Source organism: Salmo salar, chromosome ssa16 (genome assembly GCF_905237065.1).
Source record: "Salmo salar chromosome ssa16, Ssal_v3.1, whole genome shotgun sequence".
Classification (NCBI taxonomy): Eukaryota; Metazoa; Chordata; class Actinopteri; order Salmoniformes; family Salmonidae; genus Salmo; species Salmo salar.
The window spans coordinates 84,925,996-84,942,216 of record NC_059457.1 but is presented as its reverse complement, the minus strand read 5'-3'; the positions used below and the strand labels follow the sequence as shown (position 1 = coordinate 84,942,216).

At 44.7% G+C, this 16,221-nt stretch overlaps 1 protein-coding gene across 4 annotated transcripts in view; it reads left to right on the top strand.

Moving 5' to 3' along the window:
• The window catches only part of LOC106591964 (immunoglobulin-like domain-containing receptor 2), a 44,228-nt gene extending 28,214 nt beyond the window's left edge, over positions 1-16,014 (top strand). The window contains exons 4-11 of one of the 4 annotated variants that reach the window (XM_045698288.1): positions 1,155-1,217; positions 8,793-8,939; positions 9,955-10,128; positions 10,389-10,517; positions 12,218-12,455; positions 12,696-13,560; positions 14,049-14,086; positions 15,700-16,012. In XM_045698288.1, the coding sequence (XP_045554244.1) occupies positions 1,155-1,217; positions 8,793-8,939; positions 9,955-10,128; positions 10,389-10,517; positions 12,218-12,455; positions 12,696-13,560; positions 14,049-14,081 (1,649 nt within the window). In that variant the 3' untranslated portion in view covers positions 14,082-14,086; positions 15,700-16,012. Of the gene's footprint in view, positions 1-1,154; positions 1,218-8,792; positions 8,940-9,954; positions 10,129-10,388; positions 10,518-12,217; positions 12,456-12,695; positions 13,561-14,048; positions 14,087-15,699 lie in introns of all 4 variants that reach the window. The other 3 variants (XM_045698287.1, XM_045698291.1, XM_045698289.1) reach the window with 3 other exon arrangements.
• The last annotated feature ends 207 nt before the right edge of the window (positions 16,015-16,221 follow it).

The following is a 16,221-nucleotide window of genomic DNA, read 5'->3' as shown; positions in this document are numbered from 1 at the left end:
GTGCCACATTATAACACATTTGTGTGAGCGTGGCTAACCTTTTTCTGCGGAGTTGTATATGAAGTTGAAATATGAACTAACATTAGTGACTCATATCCCCAGAGAGGGAAACAGTAAGAGATAGCGAGAGCGTGTTATTGTAACACAGAGCTGCTGGCAGTGAATTCACTGCCTATGTATTTGTGACATCACTGTGATGGTACTGGTAATATCATCAACTCATTTGTCTACAGACTGACTGAAAGCTCCCCAATTCAATCCACTACAGATAAAGGGAAGCAGCACCAGGTTCAGTCAGTCTGTTTGAGTCAGGTTGTATTTCAAGGACAGGTGTGGTGACTCAAAGCATTGCTTTTCAACTAAAACCTTATCAATGACAAGCACATTAAAGTTAAAGCCAGATGACTTAGAAGTATCTTCAACTGTCTTCATAAAGCAGAGGTTGCTGACTGTGCTCTTCACAGGTCCTCACGGCCAGCCATAGCTATGGGAACCATGTGATCCTGTGTGGATCAGTTGGTAGAGCATGGTGCTTGTAATGCTAGGGTTGTGTTGGTTTTTTTAAGTATGAAAATGTATGAACTCTGGAGAAAAGCGTCTGCTAAAGGACTAAAATGTAAATGTGAGAAAATGAAACACAGTTCCCTAAACAGGTACATATTCAGTGGGGCTGTGATGGAAAAGCCCTATCAGAGTGAGTCAGGATGTATTTCAAGGACATGTGGGGTGAAGGAAACACAGGCATATTTCTCTGCATCATTGCTTTTCAACAAAACCATATCAATGACAACCACATTTAGACTAAAAGTGGCATCTTCTGTATGCTGGCATGTCCACCTTCCTGGCTCTTCTATTGTCCAAATCTCTGCATGCTGCTGCTACCTGTACTTCATTCTCCCAGAACTTTCCCATGACCCCTGACAATTCCTTTCTTAATTCAGTCGATTCAAGAAGTAAACTGAAATTCCAATTCCAATTTCCCTCAACACTTAAAAAAAAAAATGGAATTAGAATTTTGGTTTAGATCCTGAATTGAAATGGAATTGACCCCAACCCTGCTACTCCCCTGTCTTCTGACCTTTACTGCCCTCTGTGCTGTCTTTCCCTGCCCTGTCCTATCCTGTCCTTCACCTCTGCTCTTCTCCTCTCTCCAGGTAAGACAGGTACAGGTCTGTCAGATGATCTCCTGCCTGACTTTGATGTGAAGATTATGCCAGGTAGGTAGGGGCGTGTCCTCCTCACCTGTCTGTCTGTCTCTTCTTTTCACTCATTAACACAAAACTATTGCTTCTTCACTGCCCAATCAGCTTCATGTTGTTCTTTAGTAATCCAATCAGTTATCTTATTACAAATCAAACAAATGATTATGGTCAGTTTACTGTTGAACAGAGAGAGAGACAGACCAGAGAGAGAGAGCGAGCGACAGATAGAGAGACAGACCAGAGACAGAGAGAGAGAGACAGACCAGAGACAGAGAGAGAGAGACAGACCAGAGACAGAGAGAGAGAGACAGACCAGAGACAGAGAGACAGACCAGAGAGAGAGAGACAGACCAGAGACAGAAAGAGAGAGACAGACAGACCAGAGAGAGAGGGAGAGAGAGAGTCAGACCAGAGAGAGAGGGAGAACAGAGAGAGAGACAGACCAGAGAGAGAGAGAGAGAGACAGACCAGAGACAGAAAGAGAGAGACAGATCAGAGAGAGAGACCAGAGAGAGAGAGAGACCAGAGAGACCAGAGAGAGAGAGAGAGACCAGAGAGAGAGAGACCAGAGAGAGAGAGAGAGACAGACCAGAGAGAGAGGGAGAGAGAGAGACAGACCAGAGACAGAAAGAGAGAGACAGATCAGAGAGAGAGAGAGCGAGAGAGACCAGAGAGATAGGAAGAAAGAGAGAGAGACGTGTGGTTTCTGGCCCAGCGCAAAGGAAGTCCATCATTAGGGATTGTTATTGTGAGTAACATAATGATAGTGAGAGAGTTTACAGGATGGTTGACCTGGACATTATGGAGTAATGATGTTTACAGGATGGGTGACCTGGACATTATGGAGTAATGATGGTTACAGGATGGTTGAACTGGACATTATGGAGTAATGATGTTTACAGGATGGTTGAACTGGACATTATGGAGTAATGATGGTTACAGGATGGTTAAACTGGACATTATGGAGTAATGATGTTTACAGGATGGGTGACCTGGACATTATGGAGTAATGATGTTTACAGGATGGGTGACCTGGACATTATGGAGTAATGATGTTTACAGGATGGTTGAACTGGACATTATGGAGTAATGATGTTTACAGGATGGTTGAACTGGACATTATGGAGTAATGATGGTTACAGGATGGTTAAACTGGACATTATGGAGTAATGATGTTTACAGGATGGGTGACCTGGACATTATGGAGTAATGATGTTTACAGGATGGTTGACCTGGACATTATGGAGTAATGATAGTGAGAGAGTTTACAGGATGGTTGACCTGGACATTATGGAGTAATGATGTTTACAGGATGGGTGACCTGGACATTATGGAGTAATGATGTTTACAGGATGGTTGAACTGGACATTATGGAGTAATGATGTTTACAGGATGGTTGAACTGGACATTATGGAGTAATGATGTTTACAGGATGGTTGACCTGGACATTATGGAGTAATGATGGTTACAGGATGGTTGAACTGGACATTATGGAGTAATGATATTGAGAGAGTTTACAGGATGGTTGACCTGGACATTATGGAGTAATGATGGTTACAGGATGGTTGAACTGGACATTATGGAGTAATGATATTGAGAGAGTTTACAGGATGGTTGAACTGGACATTATGGAGTAATGATGGTTACAGGATGGTTGAACTGGACATTATGGAGTAATGATAGTGAGAGAGTTTACAGGATGGTTGACCTGGACATTATGGAGTAATGATGTTTACAGGATGGTTGAACTGGACATTATGGAGTAATGATGTTTACAGGATGGTTGAACTGGACATTATGGAGTAATGATATTGAGAGAGTTTACAGGATGGTTGAACTGGACATTATGGAGTAATGATGTTTACAGGATGGTTGAACTGGACATTATGGAGTAATGATATTGAGAGAGTTTACAGGATGGTTAAACTGGACATTATGGAGTAATGATGGTTACAGGATGGTTGAACTGGACATTATGGAGTAATGATATTGAGAGAGTTTAGAGGATGTTTGAACTGGACATTATGGAGTAATGATGGTTACAGGATGGTTGAACTGGACATTATGGAGTAATGATATTGAGAGAGTTTAGAGGATGTTTGAACTGGACATTATGGAGTAATGATGGTTACAGGATGGTTGAACTGGACATTATGGAGTAATGATATTGAGAGAGTTTAGAGGATGGTTGAACTGGACATTATGGAGTAATGATGTTTACAGGATGGTTGACCTGGACATTATGGAGTAATGATGGTTACAGGATGGTTGAACTGGACATTATGGAGTAATGATATTGAGAGAGTTTACAGGATGGTTGAACTGGACATTATGGAGTAATGATGTTTACAGGATGGTTGACCTGGACATTATGGAGTAATGATGGTTACAGGATGGTTGAACTGGACATTATGGAGTAATGATGTTTACAGGATGGTTGACCTGGACATTATGGAGTAATGATATTGAGAGAGTTTACAGGATGGTTGAACTGGACATTATGGAGTAATGATGGTTACAGGATGGTTAAACTGGACATTATGGAGTAATGATGTTTACAGGATGGGTGACCTGGACATTATGGAGTAATGATGTTTACAGGATGGTTGAACTGGACATTATGGAGTAATGATGTTTACAGGATGGTTGAACTGGACATTATGGAGTAATGATGGTTACAGGATGGTTAAACTGGACATTATGGAGTAATGATGTTTACAGGATGGGTGACCTGGACATTATGGAGTAATGATGTTTACAGGATGGTTGACCTGGACATTATGGAGTAATGATGTTTACAGGATGGTTGAACTGGACATTATGGAGTAATGATGTTTACAGGATGGGTGACCTGGACATTATGGAGTAATGATGGTTACAGGATGGTTAAACTGGACATTATGGAGTAATGATGTTTACAGGATGGGTGACCTGGACATTATGGAGTAATGATGTTTACAGGATGGGTGACCTGGACATTATGGAGTAATGATGTTTACAGGATGGTTGAACTGGACATTATGGAGTAATGATGTTTACAGGATGGTTGAACTGGACATTATGGAGTAATGATGTTTACAGGATGGTTGACCTGGACATTATGGAGTAATGATGGTTACAGGATGGTTGAACTGGACATTATGGAGTAATGATATTGAGAGAGTTTACAGGATGGTTGACCTGGACATTATGGAGTAATGATGGTTACAGGATGGTTGAACTGGACATTATGGAGTAATGATATTGAGAGAGTTTACAGGATGGTTGAACTGGACATTATGGAGTAATGATGGTTACAGGATGGTTGAACTGGACATTATGGAGTAATGATAGTGAGAGAGTTTACAGGATGGTTGACCTGGACATTATGGAGTAATGATGTTTACAGGATGGTTGAACTGGACATTATGGAGTAATGATGTTTACAGGATGGTTGAACTGGACATTATGGAGTAATGATATTGAGAGAGTTTACAGGATGGTTGAACTGGACATTATGGAGTAATGATGTTTACAGGATGGTTGAACTGGACATTATGGAGTAATGATATTGAGAGAGTTTACAGGATGGTTAAACTGGACATTATGGAGTAATGATGGTTACAGGATGGTTGAACTGGACATTATGGAGTAATGATATTGAGAGAGTTTAGAGGATGTTTGAACTGGACATTATGGAGTAATGATGGTTACAGGATGGTTGAACTGGACATTATGGAGTAATGATATTGAGAGAGTTTAGAGGATGTTTGAACTGGACATTATGGAGTAATGATGGTTACAGGATGGTTGAACTGGACATTATGGAGTAATGATATTGAGAGAGTTTAGAGGATGGTTGAACTGGACATTATGGAGTAATGATGTTTACAGGATGGTTGACCTGGACATTATGGAGTAATGATGGTTACAGGATGGTTGAACTGGACATTATGGAGTAATGATATTGAGAGAGTTTACAGGATGGTTGAACTGGACATTATGGAGTAATGATGTTTACAGGATGGTTGACCTGGACATTATGGAGTAATGATGGTTACAGGATGGTTGAACTGGACATTATGGAGTAATGATGTTTACAGGATGGTTGACCTGGACATTATGGAGTAATGATATTGAGAGAGTTTACAGGATGGTTGAACTGGACATTATGGAGTAATGATGTTTACAGGATGGTTGACCTGGACATTATGGAGTAATGATGGTTACAGGATGGTTGAACTGGACATTATGGAGTAATGATGGTTACAGGATGGTTGACCTGGACATTATGGAGTAATGATATTGAGAGAGTTTACAGGATGGTTGAACTGGACATTATGGAGTAATGATGTTTACAGGATGGTTGACCTGGACATTATGGAGTAATGATGGTTACAGGATGGTTGAACTGGACATTATGGAGTAATGATGGTTACAGGATGGTTGACCTGGACATTATGGAGTAATGATATTGAGAGAGTTTACAGGATGGTTAAACTGGACATTATGGAGTAATGATATTGAGAGAGTTTACAGGATGGTTGAACTGGACATTATGGAGTAATGATGTTTACAGGATGGTTGACCTGGACATTATGGGAGTCAGAGAGAAGGGAGTTGATATTGTCTTCTGTCACATTCCCCAAATTCAGATGTTTCCTCGTCTTGGAGGTTTTTGACAGATTTGGGTATGGTGAGATGGAAATGGCTTATTCAGTGATGTCTCATTCACTCTCATTTCAAATGTTGATGTTGCATTAGTACATGTTCTTCTCATCAGCAGCTCCCACATCGTACTGTAATGTTTCATAGTCAGTGTTTGTGTTTAGCAGCTCCCACATCGTACTGTAATGTTTCATAGTCAGCGTTTGTGTTTCGCAGCTCCCACATCGTACTGTAATGTTTCATAGTCAGTGTTTGTGTTTAGCAGCTCCCACATCGTACTGTAATGTTTCATAGTCAGTGTTTGTGTTTCGCAGCTCCCACATCGTACTGTAATGTTTCATAGTCAGTGTTTGTGTTTAGCAGCTCCCACATCGTACTGTAATGTTTCATAGTCAGCGTTTGTGTTTAGCAGCTCCCACTTCGTACTGTAATGTTTCATAGTCAGTGTTTGTGTTTAGCAGCTCCCACTTCGTACTGTAATGTTTCATAGTCAGTGTTTGCGTTTGTAGTATGTAAAATATAAATATACAGTGCGTTTGAATAGTATTCAGAACCCTTGACTTTTTCCACATTTTGTTATGTTACAGCCTTATTTTAAAATTGATTAAATAGTTTTTATCCCTCATCAATTTACACACAAAGCAAAAACAGGTTTGTAGAATTTTTTAGAAATTTATAAAAAAAATCTGAAATATCACATTGACACAAGTATTCAGACCCTTTACTCAGTACTTTGTTTAAGCACCTTTGGCAGCGATTACAGCCTCAAGTCTTCTTGGGTATGACGCTGAAAGCTTGGCACACCTGTATTTGGGGAGTTTCTCCCATTTTTCTCTGCAGATCCTCTCAAGCTCTGTCAGGTTTGATGGGGAGCGTCGCTGCAAAGCTATTTTCAGGTCTCTCCAGAGATGTTCAATCGGGTTCAACTCCTGAGCACTCTGGAGTAGGTTTTCATCAAGGATCTCTCTGTACTTTGCTCTGTTCATATTTCCCTCGATACTGACTAGTCTCCCAGTCCCTGCCGCTGAAAAACATCCCCACAGAATGATGCCGCCACCACCATGCTTCACCATAGGGATGGGTGCCAGGTTTCCTCCGGACGTGACGCTTGGCATTCACGCCAAAGATTTCGATCTTGGTTTCATCAGACCAGAGAAGTCTGAGAGTCCTTTAGGTGCCTTTTGGCAAACTCCAAGCGGGCTGTCATGTGCCTTTTTGTGAGGAGTGGCTTCCGTCTGGCCACTCGACCATAAAGGCCTGATTGGTGGAGTGCTGCAGAGATGATTGTCCTTCTGGAAGGTTCTCCCATCTCCACAGAGGAACTCTGGGGCTCTGTCAGAGTGACCATCAGGTTCTTGGTCACCTCCCTGACCAAGGCGCTTCTCCCCCATTTGCTCAGTTTGGCCTGGCGGCCAGCTCTAGGAAGAGTCTTGGTGGTTCCAAACTTCTTCCATTTAAGTATGATGGTGGCCACTGTGTTCTTGGGGACCTTCAATACGGCAGACATTTTTGGTACCCTTCCCCAGATCTGTGCCTCGACACAATCTTGTCTCGGAGCTCTACGGACAATTCCTCTGACCTCTTGGTTTGGTTTTTTCTCTGACATGCACTGTCAACTGTGGGACCTTATATAGACAGTTGTGTGCCTTTCCAAATCATGTCCAATCAATTGAATTTACCACAGGTGGAATCCAATCAAGTTGTAGTATCAGACCTCAGGATAAGACCCAGATGCAGACAGTTCGAAGTAACAAAAGTGTATTACAACAACGGGGCCAGGCAAACGACAGGTCAAGGGCAGGCAGAGGTCAGTAATCCAGAGCAGAGTCTGAAAGGTACAGAACGGCAGGCAGGATCAGGGTCTGGGTCAGGCAGAGGTCAGTAATCCAGGACCGTGTCACAAGGTACAGAACAGCAGGCAGGCTCAGGGTCAGGGCAGGCAGAACGGTAAAAACCAGGAAAACTATAAAACAGGGACTATAGAGAAAAACAGGAGTATGGGAAAACCGCTGGCAGGCTTGATGTGACAAGATGAACTGGCAACAGACAAACAGAGAACACAGGTATAAATACACAGGGGATAATGAGGAAAATGGGCGACACCTGGAGGGGGTGGAGACAAGCACAAGACAGGTAAAACAGATCAGGGTGTGACATGTAGAGACATCTAAAAGGATGATCAATGGAAACAGGATGCACCTGAGCTCAATTTTGAGTCTCATAGCAAAGGGTCTGAATACTTATGTAAATAAGGTATTTCTGTTTTTTAATTTGAATACATTTGCTAAAATTTCGTAAAACCTGTTTTCGCTTTGTCATAATGGGGTATTGTGTGTAGATTGATGAGGAACAACATTATTTAATCGATTTTAGAATAAGGCTGTAATGTAAAAACAAAATGTGGGAAAATGGAAGGGGTTTGAATACATTCCGAATGCATTGTTTGTCTCTGTGTGTATTAGAGATAATACAAATATGTCTCTGTGTGTAGTATATATAATATAAATATGTCTTTGTGTGTAGTATATAGAATATAAATATATGTCTCTGTGTGTAGTATATATAATATAAATATATGTCTCTGTGTGTAGTATATATAATATAAATATGTCTCTGTGTGTAGTATATATAATATAAATATGTCTTTGTGTGTAGTCATCATTCTGTCATAATGATGGTAGTCGATTAGGTCAGTATCAGCCATGTACTCTCTGCATGACATACTGTAACAGGAAACACTCTTTCCCTTTCCTGCCTGTAGCCTAGTCCCTTGACCAGACTTCCTGAAAAGTTGAGAGGATGTGTGTGTGTGTGTGTGTGTGGAGAGTGCGAGGGAATACTCTTCCAAGCAAAAACAAATACCACTTCCTACTCTAGAATGTTGCACATAGAAATGTAACTTTCATCTCTCTCTCATTTCTCTCTCTTATCTCTCTCTTCTAGAATGGGCCTTTGTGGGCTCGGTAGCCCTGGGTATTATCCTGTTCATCTTGCTGTTTGGTGTGTGTTGGTGCCAGTGCTGTCCTCACTCCTGCTGCTGTTATGTGTCCTGTTGGTGCTGTCCTGAGACCTGCTGCTGCCCACGACACTGTAAGTCCTGCTGCTTCCACTAGAGATCATACCACGTAAGATCAACTGTTGTAGTAAACTAATATTGTAGCATACTACTGTATGTCACTCATTCTACCAATCCACTACCACCGTTTTAGTGGATATCATTTCTACTACTGTACCCCTCTATTCCCAGAGCACCTGTGGAGTCAGGAATACCTGAAGTGTCTGATGAATGGTCCACCTCCTGTCACGCTCTGACCTAGGAGAGCTGTGTTTTCTCTGTTTAGTTAGGTCAGGGTGTGATACGTGGGTGGGCATTCTATGTTTTGTTTTCTATGTTTTGGCCGGGTATGGTTTCCAATCAGAGGCAGCTGTCTATCATTGTCTCTGATTGGAAGCCATACTTAGGCAGCCTGTTTTTCCCTGTGGTTTTCGTGGGATCTGGTTTTTTGTGCAGCTGTGTTTGAGCAGCCCCAGAACATCACGTTTGTTTCAGTTTCACCTGCTTATTGCTTTTGTTCAAGTTCACAAATAAAATATGTGGAACTACCGGCACACTGCGCCTTGGCTAATTTATGACGGGGAATACGAAGACAGCACTCGTGACACCTCCAGAATTAGATACCTGAAGTGATGAATGTTCCTCCTCCGGTATTACCTGTGGAGTCTGGAATACCTGAAGTGATGAATGTTCCTCCTCCAGTATTACCTGTGGAGTCTGGAATACCTGAAGTGATGAATGTTCCTCCTCCAGTATTACCTGTGGAGTCTGGAATACCTGAAGTGATGAATGTTCCTCCTCCAGTATTACCTGTGGAGTCTGGAATACCTGAAGTGATGAATGTTCCTCCTCCAGTATTACCTGTGGAGTCTGGAATACCTGAAGTGATGAATGTTCCTCCTCCAGTATTACCTGTGGAGTCTGGAATACCTGAAGTGATGAATGTTCCTCCTCCAGTATTACCTGTGGAGTCTGGAATACCTGAAGTGATGAATGTTCCTCCTCCAGTACTTTCTGTCTCTTCTATCTCTCTGTTCTCTCTCCGTGTAGTGTACGAGGCAGGAAAGGGGTTGAGGAGCACGGCTTCGTCCCCCCAGATCGCTGTCTATCCACCCTACTACGTACCTGGGGTCCCGGCCATGGTCCCCATCGCCCCCCCCTCCCTGGTGGACACCAGGATGATGTCCGCTCCCCCCTCTGTGTCAGAGAACAGCGCAGCTGGAGGTGGGTACTGGGTCTGGTCTGGTGTTGTCTATTGATGTTCTGATGTTTTAAACGTTATCTAACAAACTGCATTTGGATTTTAACATCATTTCTTAATTTAAGGCAGTAATATAAGAAACATACTGATATAGTTGAACAGCCATTTCTTCACCTTGTTGAATGTGTGTGGAAAGCTCATACAGAGCTCAACAGTTTGTAGTAGTGAGGCCTGTCTCTCCTCTCCTGCCTGACAAGTGTTTGTTTTCTCATATACGTCTCAGTGCGGCCTGTGTACCGGCTGCAGTCCACTCTGGATCAGTCCTCTCTGGATCAGGACTCTCTGAAGGTGTTGCAGCACGTAGAGAAACAGCTGGCTCATTTCCATCCGGCCAAGCCCCAGAGCCACGACTGTAAGCCCGACAGACAGACAGACAGACAGACAGACAGACAGACAGACAGACAGACAGACAGACAGACAGACAGACAGACAGACAGACAGACAGACAGACAGACAGACAGACAGACAGACAGACAGACAGACAGACAGACAGACAGACAGACTCTATACACCCTATACTCTGTCTGAAATCCACTTCTGCATGTGTCATGACTGTAAGCCCTACAGGCAGACAGATAGTTACCCTACCCTGTGTAGACTCAGCAGGATTTATAATCTACTACACTCTGACATCCTCTGTGAAATCAACCAGACTCATGGCTGTAAGCCCTACAGACAGACAACCCCTGTGTAGGACAGAGTCAACATGCTTTATATACTCTAGCTATAATCTGCATGAAATCCATTCTGAAATAACCTCTGCCTACACACTACTCTCTGAAATCCTAGCTTCAACAGTGCTCCTCTTCTCTCTTCTCCTGCAACTGCACAAGCATTTCACTACACCAGCAATAACATCTGCTAAATATGTGACCAATAAAAATGTATTTGATTTGAAATCATAAAGACAACACACATGATTCTTCCTACTTCATAAAGACAACACACCTGATTCTTCCTACTTCATAAAGACAACACACCTGATTCTTCCTACTTCATAAAGACAACACACCTGATTCTTCCTACTTCATAAAGACAACACACATGATTCTTCCTACTTCATAAAGACAACACACCTGATTCTTCCTACTTCATAAAGACAACACACCTGATTCTTCCTACTTCATAAAGACAACACACCTGATTCATCCTACTTCATAAAGACAACACACCTGATTCATACTACTTCATAAAGACAACACACCTGATTTATCGTACTTCATAAAGACAACACCTGATTCATCCTACTTCATAAAGACAATACACCTGATTATTCCTACTTCATAAAGACAATACACCTGATTCATCCTACTTCATAAAGACAACACACCTGATTCATCCTACTTCATAAAGACAACACACCTGATTCATCCTACTTCATAAAGACAACACACCTGATTCATCCTACTTCATAAAGACAACACACTGTTTCTTCATAAGACCTATAAGACAACACACCTGATTCATCCTACTTCATAAAGACACCCAGCTGTTTCCTCTTATAAACAACACACCTGATTCATCCTACTTCATAAAGACAACACACCTGATTCATCCTACTTCATAAAGACAACACACCTGATTCATCCTACTTCATAAAGACAACACACCTGATTATTCCTACTTCATAAAGACAACCCAGCTGATTCATCCTCATTTTGGGAGCCAGTCTCACACTATCCGTACATCACCACCTTGTTGATCCTCATCTAATGATTCATTCCTTGAATTCCTCCCATCCTCATCAACTGCTGGCGGATTGTTTTCTTTCTCAGATTGGATGTGTTGGCCTTGTGTGTCAAAGACAGTCTGTAGAAGAAGACCTATTGTAATGTGTCTGTTTGTTTTAGAGGTTTTTCATCTAGGACTTCCTCTCCCTCTCTCTATGTTCTGTGCATGTCCACTGGATGCTTCATTCAACTGGCATCTTATCTTAGGCCTAGTTACTGTGATACTAACACTGTGATTCATAGTATCATAAATACAAAAACGTACTCATGTCTCCACCCCTCCTCTCTCCTCCTCCTCCCCCTTCCCTCTCCTCTTCCTCAGCCTGCAGTATGTCAGAGCTCAGTTCTCTCCATGAGGTGGATACAGGGGGGTTCCGTCAGTCTTACCGACAGGTACAGAAGAAGGCCCTGCCAGCCATTCCTGACCACGACCGTGACCTTGAAGACATCCCTGACCTCCATCATCCCTCGTCCTCCTCTCAGACCCGTCGCTCCACACGCTACCAGCACCGCCGCAACCGCAGCATTGAGGAGGACCATCATCATAATAATAACAGCAGGTTGCCAGAAACGCCTTTAGACTGTGTGTGTGGAGGGGAATGGGGGTTGTGTGTATGTGTGTCTTCATAGGGGTTGTGTGTGTGTGTCTTCATAGGGGTTGTGTGTGTGTGTGTGTCTTCATAGGGGTTGTGCGTGTGTGTGTGTGTGTGTGTGTGTGTGTGTGTGTGTGTGTGTGTGTGTGTGTGTGTGTGTGTGTGTGTGTGTGTGTTTCTAAGTTCCTAATGTGATGTTATGTCCAGGTGGAACCCTCGTTCGGAGCACCTGCAGCGTAAGGCCTTCCTCCTGGGTGGGAAGTCAGGCTCTCTGGATGAGCTGGAGGAGTTTGCCCAGTGCTACAGACAGAGAGGCCCCAGGGAGGAGCTCACCGTCAGGGACATCAGAGACACCGACCAGGAGTACGAGAGACTGGAGCTGCGTGAGCGAGAAGGTGACCGGGATAGGGATCGGGAATACTATCCGCCTTCTTACCGGGACAAGACGACGAAACGTGGTTACAGTGACAACAGGGATCGCGATGACCGCGCAGAGACTTGGCGAGAACGAGATCGCCAAGAGGATTGTCATGGAGATCGTCAGGGAGACCGACAACGCAGTTCGCCACCCTCGCCCAGGAAGAGACGGGGCACGTGGGACAACGAGCTGGAGCAGCGCCCCCCTAAACCCCCCGCCCCTCCTCCCCCTCCTCGCCAGAGCCCCCGGGGCCGGGACTATGATGACAAACTCCTGAGCACTCTTTTGGAGCGCAAGACCAGACGGGGTGGGGCCAGTGACAGTGGGGGTGATAGGGGCAGGGGAGGGGGGCGCAGCGAAGAGGACACGCCCTCAGACACACCCTCTAAGGGTTCTAAGGGCTCTAAGAAGAGCAGCGGCAGTGGCGGCGAGCGTCACCATAGCCGTTGGCCTAGCAACAGGGGGGTGGAGTTGGTATTAGACTCACGGGGAGAAGACTCTCTACCCCCGTACTGCCAGACTGCGTTAGAGCGGTTCAGAGCCGCTGAGCGCCCCTCCCCCTCCCCTCGCCCCTCCAATGGAGGCTCCACCCATAGCCACACCCATACCCTACAGCAGGAGAGCGGAGAGGAGCGGGATAAGCCCCGGAAAGTGGTGAGCTACATTTAGGGTACACCCAGTATGGGTTCACTTCATCCACAGTAGAAATATACTGAAGAGATACTGTACTATAGTTGAGACTACTTATTTAGGGCAAAGATACCCCTATGCTCATACAGTACTGTAGCTAAGACTGCTTAAAGGGATACTTCAGGATTTTGTCAATGAAGCCCTATATCTACTTCCCCAGAGTAAGATGAACTTGTGGATACCATTTTTATGTCTCTGCGTGCAGTTTGAAGGAAGTTGCTAACTGGTGTTAGCGCAATTGCTAACTAGTGTTAGCGCAGTGACTGGACGTCTATGGTAACTGCTAGCAACGCTAGTTAGCATTGGTTTGCAAAACTACTGAATGCAGAGATATAAAATTGGTATCCATGAGTTAATCTGACTGGGGAAGTAGATAAAGGGCTTCATTGCCAAAATCCCAAAGTATCCCTTTAAGGTAAGACCAGAGATAAGCTTATGCCCATCTTTCTTAGGTATGGAGGCTCACCTTTACAGATATACTGTGACTCAGGTGAGAAAGGAATCTGTTTTAGAAGTTATTGCACCTGTGCCTCTTAGCCAGAGAGATAAGCAGAATCATATCGTAATAAGAAAAGCTGGAAAACTATCGTCAAGATCTGAACCTGAACCACTTTGCTTACCTTTTTTATCGTTCCATTCTGCCAATGTCTTTTTTCTTATTCCCTGTGTTTGTTTTTCTAATCTAATGGTTTACAACTGTGTTTATATGGACTTTTATGGATCTAACTCCATTTGTCTGTAATCAGTTACAATTCAAGGCACAGGTGATTAGATATTACATTTGTTCAACTTAACATCTTGACTACCACTACTTCTACTTGGCGTTGTGTTCGGCCTTCAAACAGATTTATTTTTACCTCAGTTGAAATGGCAGAGCCAGGTGAAATCTCTTTGTAACCTTTGTGACCCCAATGTGACCCCAGAACCTGACCTCAATTATCCTTCTTATTCAGACTGCTTGCTGCCCCTCTCCCAACTAACTGACAGAGCTTGGCTTGCTGCCCCTCTCCCAACTAACTGACAGAGCTTGGCTTGCTGCCCCTCTCCCAACTAACTGACAGAGCTTGGCTTGCTGCCCCTCAGCCAACTAACTGACAGAGCTTGGCTTGCTGCCCCTCTCCCAACTAACTGACAGAGCTTGGCTTGCTGCCCCTCTCCCAACTAACTGACAGAGCTTGGCTTGCTGCCCCTCTCCCAACTAACTGACAGAGCTTGCTGCCCCTCTCCCAACTAACTGACAGAGCTTGGCTTGCTGCCCCTCTCCCAACTAACTGACAGAGCTTGGCTTGCTGCCCCTCTCCCAACTAACTGACAGAGCTTGGCTTGCTGCCCCTCTCCCAACTAACTGACAGAGCTTGCTGCCCCTCAGCCAACTAACTGACAGAGCTTGGCTTGCTGCCCCTCTCCCAACTAACTGACAGAGCTTGCTGCCCCTCTCCCAACTAACTGACAGAGCTTGGCTTGCTGCCCCTCTCCCAACTAACTGACAGAGCTTGGCTTGCTGCCCCTCTCCCAACTAACTGACAGAGCTTGCTGCCCCTCAGCCAACTAACTGACAGAGCTTGGCTTGCTGCCCCTCTCCCAACTAACTGACAGAGCTTGCTGCCCCTCTCCCAATTAACTGACAGAGCTTGGCTTGCTGCCCCTCTCCCAACTAACTGACAGAGCTTGGCTTGCTGCCCCTCTCCCAACTAACTGACAGAGCTTGGCTTGCTGCCCCTCTCCCAACTAACTGACAGAGCTTGCTGCCCCTCTCCCAACTAACTGACAGAGCTTGGCTTGCTGCCCCTCAGCCAACTAACTGACAGAGCTTGCTGCCCCTCTCCCAACTAACTGACAGAGCTTGCTGCCCCTCTCCCAACTAACTGACAGATCTTGGCTTGCTGCCCCTCAGCCAACTAACTGACAGAGCTTGGATTGCTGCCCCTCAGCCAACTAACTGACAGAGCTTGCTGCCCCTCTCCCAACTAACTGACAGAGCTTGGCTGAGATGAGTGGGGTCTTTTCACTGTTACACTGGGCTACATGAGCACAAAGCACAGCTTCCATCACTCTGCACACACGTGACTAACGTGAAGCTCTCTTGCTGTTTTCTTTTAACAGAGCACTCTTCTTAGCAGAGACTCTCTCATAGTTTGATGCCTGAAGAGGACACATACAGACACTGGGAATCATCCTCTACCCCCCATCACCCCACACTGGGGATCATCCTATACCCCCTCCATCATTCTCTACCCCCCATCACCCCACACTGGCGATCATCCTATACCCCCTCCATCATCCTCTACCCCCCATCACCCCACACTGGGGATCATCCTATACCCCCTCCATCATTCTCTACCCCCCATCACCCCACACTGGGGATCATCCTATACCCCCTCCATCATTCTCTACCCCCCATCACCCCACACTGGGGATCATCCTATACCCCCCTCCATCATTCTCTACCCCCCCATCACCCCACACTGGGGATCATCCTATACCCCCTTCATCATCCTCTACCCCCCATCACCCCACACTGGGGATCATCCTATACCCCCTCCATCATTCTCTACCCCCATCACCCCACACTGGGGATCATCCTATAGCCCCTCCATCATCCTCTACCCCCCATCACCCCACACT